At 33.7% G+C, this 6,806-nt stretch overlaps 1 protein-coding gene across 2 annotated transcripts; it reads left to right on the top strand.

Moving 5' to 3' along the window:
• The first annotated feature begins 1,095 nt into the window (after positions 1–1,095).
• Positions 1,096–6,061, top strand: LOC547863 (phosphoinositide-specific phospholipase C P12). Of its 2 annotated transcripts, none has more exons than XM_041008817.1 (9): positions 1,096–1,547; positions 3,194–3,341; positions 3,466–3,601; positions 3,694–3,921; positions 4,015–4,235; positions 4,335–4,452; positions 4,867–5,019; positions 5,092–5,178; positions 5,630–6,061. In XM_041008817.1, the coding sequence occupies exons 1-9, from the start codon at positions 1,448–1,450 to the stop codon at positions 5,921–5,923; spliced, it is 1,485 nt and encodes a 494-aa protein (XP_040864751.1). In that variant the 5' UTR covers positions 1,096–1,447; the 3' UTR covers positions 5,924–6,061. The 2 variants fall into 2 exon arrangements, with proteins under 2 accessions (XP_040864751.1, NP_001235296.1); NM_001248367.2 differs by having other exon boundaries at positions 1,259–1,547; positions 3,145–3,341; positions 5,630–6,056.
• Positions 6,062–6,806: the final 745 nt, after the last annotated feature.

Below are 6,806 nucleotides of genomic sequence, written 5' to 3'. Positions count from 1 at the left end.
GATATTTAATCTTTTTATTTTAAAAAATTTATAATTTTAAACAAATTCTCAATTTTATCTATTTTTTTTGTCTTGATCCAATTAAACCTTAAACTTAACATATTCATTTAAAGTACCACTAATAAATAATTTAATTAATAACAAAATAAGAAATAAAATATAAGTAAAATTAGATATTAAATCAAAATTGTAGTTTTTTAAAAATATGAAGACAAAAATTGTGAATTCCCTATTATATAAGAATCAAATGTTTGTATTTTGAAATAGGAAAATCAAAATTATAAATTTTTTAAAATAAAAGAATCAAGTGTCTTAATTTTAAAATAAAGGGATCAAAATTATCAATTAAATAAAATAAAAGAACCAAAATTACATTTAAATCTTTTTTTAAACCATTTAATTTGTTTGATTGCGTCTGTTCCCTATTTTTAATATTTCAAATAATAATACACACTCGTGATTAAAAGGATAAACATGAGAGTCTCAAATTAAACACTTAAAATCCTTTGTAAAATTATAATTTATTCAAGTTTAATTCATTTATATAAACAATCCTAATTAAAAGCTTCATCTCTACTTATTGACAAATAAAACTTGAAATTAACATATTTGAACTGTTTATAGTTTAATTACTTTTACATCTAGCTATAAAAAGACAAAATATGAATTATGAGAAATATAGTTAAAATTATAATTAATTTGAAACATATATTTCATTGAATTTAATGTCTATAAGCTTATAAGGTAAAATAGTGTAACATTATCATCTAATCACATTATACCTTTAAAAGTCTAACAAATTTATTATAAATATGTTAAATTTTTTTATATCAATGCATAATCATTTATTCTCAATTTCATTTGTTATAAATGTTGATAAAGGCTCTTGATATCACTTTTAATCATTTTAAATTTATAAAAAAAAATAAAGTTAACAAAAATATATATTTAGGAAAATAAGAGGAAATAGAACATTTTTTTTACGAAAAAGCAAAATTTACGTGTTAGTCAGTCTAAAGTGTAAACGACAATGGGTTCCGCTTAACTCGCATTCCATTTATGTTTACGGTGTTTCTCTCTGTCTCCCAAACTCCAAATTCAAAAGGTTTTCATTCACCATTTATTTCATACCCATCGCTTTCTCCTTCTTCTTCTTCTTCTTCTTCTTCTTCTTTTCTCCGTGTCCAACAATGGGCACCGTCACCTACAGCTACAAAATGTTCAAGTACTTCAATAGAAAATTCGCCGTCTCCGAGCAGGCCCCTCCGCCGGACGTCAAGGAGGCCTTCTCCGCCTTCTCCGACGCCGCTGCCGCATCCATGTCCGCCGACCAGCTCCTCCGCTTCCTGCACGATCACCAGCGCGAAACGGACTGCTCCGCTGAGGATTCCAACCGCATCCTCGACAGCATCATTCAATCGCGCAAACAAAACGACACCAATGCCGAATGCGACCACCACACCGACAACAACAACAATGGTCTCAGCCTCGACGAGTTCTTCCGTTTCTTGTTCCTCGTCGATTTCAACGATCCCCTCAAATCCCAGGTCTCTTTCTTTTGCTTTCTCCGATAAAGGTGCAACAAAAACAAAAACCGTTTTTGTTCACTACCTATTATTTTATGCAATGAAATATTACGTGTCATAAAGGTTCTAACTTCTAAGTTGGAAAAAATCCAAACTAGGATGTAGGATTTTTTTGTTACCTTATATAAGCATTTTGTCATCTTGTTAGTGTTTGTAAACGTTGTTACGGAGAAGGTCTTACTAAGATAACAAACCAATATCACCAAGCGCATCAATTAACTGGTGTAAGGTTATTCCGGCAAGGTGATTTCAAATTTGAGTCCTAGATAGAGTTTTGTGGCAAACAATGATTTTACTAGCAGAATTGACTCATGTGAAAGATGCATGAAGATTTTACCAAATAAAATCTAATAAAGTTGATAGATAGTTAGTCCTCAAAATTTAAATACGTTAACAATGTTTGATTTTGGACAACTATGTGTGTATTTGGTCAAGCGTTGGAAATTCACATTCAACAAAAAAAATACTGTTCCAAGACATAAAAGCTAAAACAATGTGATGGATATTTTTTTTCAGCACTTGCGTTCTGGTTCGCAAACACACCCTATGTATATGAAAATGGTAAAATCAATTTTGATGATATTTTGAAATGATTAATTTCTGGAGAAAAAAAAAACATAGACAAAGCATATTTGCGTGATCTGTATTCAATGGATTAACGTTGGGGAATACGTTAAAAAAGGGGTGGTTGCTGTCTCGAGGATATTTGTGCGTGTGTGTGTTTTGATGGATTATTCGCTGTTGTACTAATTTGCTTTATTGTTTAATTTCCACATGTTATGTTTCTTTATCTTCTTTTTACTGCACAAAAAGGAAAGCATAAAAAGGAGAAATGGAAAAGTTTATATAACAGGCAAGAAATGGCACCTGTCATAAATAGCTTTATAAAGGACATAGAATTTAGCTTCCTATCCATTACTTTGAGTCCTTTCAAGTGACAAAAATTGAAATTGAAGGTATGAACTGTTACATCACATTATGGAGCCAACATAGGGAAGTCTAACTTATTTACAACACTTGTCAGATGTTGTTAGATATCAAATAGATAAAGGATGAGATTAGATGAATTTTGGAAAATAAATTTTTTGAGGAAAACACAAATTAATTTTTAAAAATGTTTGATCTTTAGAATATTTTTGAAGATATCTTTTAACTGAATTTTTTTTTTACTTAAAAGTTCAAACAATCGAGACCTGAGAGCTTTTCTTTGAATGTATGTAATGTGTAGTGATATTTTCTTATGTGCCAGAATTGTGAGTCACGACCTCCAACTAAAAGGGGAAAGTTTGAATAAGGAGTGAAACTGACTTGGATTTATCTTCTGCAGTTACATGTAAAGTTTGTGAGTGACATTGGATTTATAATGATCAATAGTTATACTAGTGTAAGAGTGTCTAAAATTAAATCATCAATACACTTCATTTGTTAAAGCCAATTATCGGAGATTAAACTGGAAAAAATGAGTATATAGGTTGAGGACAATATCTAGTTTATGGTGTTATTTTTTTAAGGAATGTTTGTGTTTCTTCTTGACAATATGAATGATGTGTCATGCCAGGTACATCATGATATGAATGCTCCGTTGTCACATTATTTCATATATACAGGGCACAATTCCTACCTGACTGGGAATCAGCTGAGCAGCGATTGCAGTGATGTGCCAATCATAAAGGCTTTGCAACGAGGTGTGCGAGTAATTGAACTAGATTTATGGCCAAATTCAACTAAAGATGATATCGACGTAGTTCATGGAAGGTGCTGATCTTGAGTTCAATCTTGTGGAGCTAGATGACTATTTTGATGCTTTATAGTTTTCAGATATTCATGGTGCAATTTGTAAAACTCATTTGCTTTGTAACCTTTTTCTTAAATATTTCAGGACACTTACTGCTCCTGTCTCACTTATCCAATGTTTAAAGTCCATAAAAGAGTATGCTTTTGTTAAATCTGACTACCCAGTCATCATAACTTTAGAGGACCACCTTACACCATTCCTTCAAGCTAAAGTTGCAGAGGTAATGTTCCATTGTTACCACACACACAAAAAGAATCTACTTCAAGTCCCTATTTTTGTAGGCATTGAATGCAAATTTAATCTTATTTGCAGATGATAGCTCAAGTATTTGGAGACATGCTCTATTTTCCTCAGGCAGATTCTCTGACAGAATTCCCCACACCAGAATCGTTGAAAGGTCGAATTCTTATATCAACCAAACCACCAAAAGAATATCTTGAATCCAAGCAATTCAAGGATAGTGACAGTGAGAGGGAATCAACTGAAGAAGGATCATTATCCCCATGTGTTATCCCTGAATTGGAGGCTGTTGATGAGAAGGTGAGCATAAAGTCATATTTGTGTCTGATTCGATTTGCATTTATAAGCTCTGTGTGCTTATGTCATCCCCCCCCCCCCCCCCCAACTGGATAGTTAAATGGAAGTGATCTTGATGAGGAAGGCTTGAATGCTCGTGATAAAAAATCAGACCAACAGAGTGCACCTGAGTACAAACGTTTGATTACAATCCATGCTGGGAAGCCAAAGGGTCATGTAAAGCACCACTTGAACAATGTTGGGGGCGTGAAGCGCTTGAGCTTGAGCGAACAGGAACTTGAAAAGGCTTCTGCTACTTATGGATCAGATATTGTTAGGTATCCTACTCAGTACATAGTAGTGCTAACTGCAAATATTTTCAACACTTTTATAGTTGACAACCTCTCAAATAAGATAGATGCATTTTATGCTTCCAGATTTACACAGAAGAATATTATCAGGGTGTATCCAAAGGGAACACGTGTTACCTCCTCGAATTACAGGCCACATATAGGATGGATGTATGGAGCTCAGATGGTGGCATTTAACATGCAGGTGAGGGACTTATGACCAAGGTTGTTTCAAATAAAAGGTTCATCCTAGTGTTCTATATTTATAGTCCTGATGCACTCTATCACACATGATCCATGTTAAAATTTTATTATACAGTTGCAAACTTGGATGATCAGGAAACTAGTGAAGCATGCATAGTTACATCTTCGGGCTATTTTCTGTAGTGGAGCAATCTTAATGCATATTGAATTAATATTTCTTAAGTTGTGCCCACATATATTTAATTCTTTATTGTACACTATTTTAGTGTTACCAGTAGAACAATCACTGCTAGTGCTATATGGATTTTGTGAATTTCTTCTTATTAAGGTATTTTGTTGACAGGCATATGCTAGTAACTAGTATGATGTTATTTTTCTTTTGTTTAGTGCATCAGTGTGTGTTTTTCTTTATCAGGGGCATGGAAAATCACTCTGGTACATGCAAGGCATGTTTAGAGCAAATGGCGGGTGTGGTTATGTGAAAAAGCCTGCATTTCTAATAGAAAAAGGTCCACATAATGAGGTTTTTGATCCTAAAAGAGCATTGCCAGTGAAGAAAACATTGAAGGTAAGGTACTATTTGAAAAGGAAATCAATTGATTTGGTGACATCGTTTAAACTTCTCCCCATCAACATATAGGTGAAAGTATATATGGGAAATGGGTGGAGCTCAGATTTCAGCAAAACACACTTTGATTCCTTCTCTCCACCGGACTTTTACACAAAGGTGAGTTCAATATTTTTACTAATATTGCAGATCAGGGGCAGTAATCCGTCAGTGGATTGACATAGTTGAACATCTCGTGAAGAGATGTTTTTGACAATTGAACTTGAAAATGTGGCCTAGTCTTCATGTTTGAATAATGATTGATACACCTCCAACTAGTTATGTGCTGAACTTTTCTTGGTATGAATGTTACAAACCCTTCAACTTTTTATAACCATCTCCTATATCTGTATTTCACAATTTGTATGGGATGTGCATATACCTTGGAGAGCAGACTACATAGTTTCAAGATCGTGTAAAAATTATTGTTGGAAATCCCTTGAAGTTAGTTGTTGATAATGGCTTGAATCTGAAGAACTAATTGTGTAATTGCAGTTATCATCAGGAAACAAGAGAGAGATACAAATACAATAATATATTATACTTAGCATTTGATTAATTTATATATCAGGTTTGCATTGTTGGAGTACCAGCTGATAAAGCCAATAAGAAGACCAAGGTAATTCAAGACAACTGGTTTCCCGTCTGGGACGAAGAGTTTGAATTTCCCTTGACTGTTCCAGAACTAGCTTTGCTCCGAATAGAAGTTCGAGAATATGATAAGCATGAAAAGGATGACTTTGGTGGGCAAACATGTTTGCCAATCTCTGAGTTAAGATCTGGTTTCCGTGCAGTCCCTCTATTTGATCAGAAGGGCGAGCAATTAAAATCTGTAAAGCTTTTAATGCGGTTTCAGTTCAAATGAACTACAAAGATTAGCCATTATTTAGGCATGTAACATGATATAATATTCCTAGGTGGTTTTCCTTTTGACTAGTGTGACTAGGGGCATCAAGAAGATTGTTTTAACTATATTATGGGCTTAAGAGGTTTATTTATCTAACTTATCTTCACCTTCAACACAACACAAACATATTAGCAACATCAATTTTTATTCCTGAGTGCTGTTAATTTTAAGGTGTATACTGATGCGAGACCTGAGACCAGAAAGGCATAATGTAGATGGGAGTTTGATGTCATACCCTTACAATGAAATTGCTGATAAATAAATAAGTTGGCAGATGTTTGTCAAAACAGCCACAAAAGGTGGCACATGCCACCTTGCTACTGACAAATATTCAAATATATATGTAACATGGTGAGGAAGATGCTGGATGGTGAATCTCTCTCCATGTTAGTGGAGGTGTCGCATCACTATTCAACCATTCATTCATTCATTCACCATTGCAACTATTTTGAAGGAGACCCTTGATTTGCCCTTTTATATTTGATAGTGAATACTCCAGGTCCAGTGTTGTGCCGGTCCTCTGATAACTTTTGTCGTATATTCTCGTAGATGCATAGGTCCTTACAGATAAAATGCATTCCCAGTGGCATTATTGTTTTGGAAATTAATGAGGGAAAAAGCTGGGGAAGTAAAGGTTCCCCCTCCTTTAGTTTTTAAAACCAAAAATTTCTTACCCATTAAGTTTTTCATTTTTGTTGTTGTTATTGTTGTTGCTGTACAATAGAAGTAACAAGTTTTAAATCTAAGACCTTCAGTAAACTACTGAAACCCTTTATTATTTGGCTGATGTTATAGGATTAAATTAAGAGTTTAACATAGGCAAAAATATGTTTTTCTTTTT

This window comes from Glycine max, chromosome 14 (genome assembly GCF_000004515.6).
Source record: "Glycine max cultivar Williams 82 chromosome 14, Glycine_max_v4.0, whole genome shotgun sequence".
Classification (NCBI taxonomy): domain Eukaryota; kingdom Viridiplantae; phylum Streptophyta; class Magnoliopsida; order Fabales; family Fabaceae; genus Glycine; species Glycine max.
This window is presented reverse-complemented; position numbering and strand designations above follow the sequence as displayed.

Coding starts and splice junctions, on each gene's coding strand:
- LOC547863 (NM_001248367.2), top strand. CDS start 1,320: ATGTCCGCCGACCAGCTCCTCCGCTTCCTGCACGATCACCAGCGCGAA. Junction 3,602..3,693: donor TTCAAGCTAAAGTTGCAGAG/GTAATGTTCCAT, acceptor TCTTATTTGCAG/ATGATAGCTCAAGTATTTGG. Junction 4,236..4,334: donor TATGGATCAGATATTGTTAG/GTATCCTACTCA, acceptor TTATGCTTCCAG/ATTTACACAGAAGAATATTA.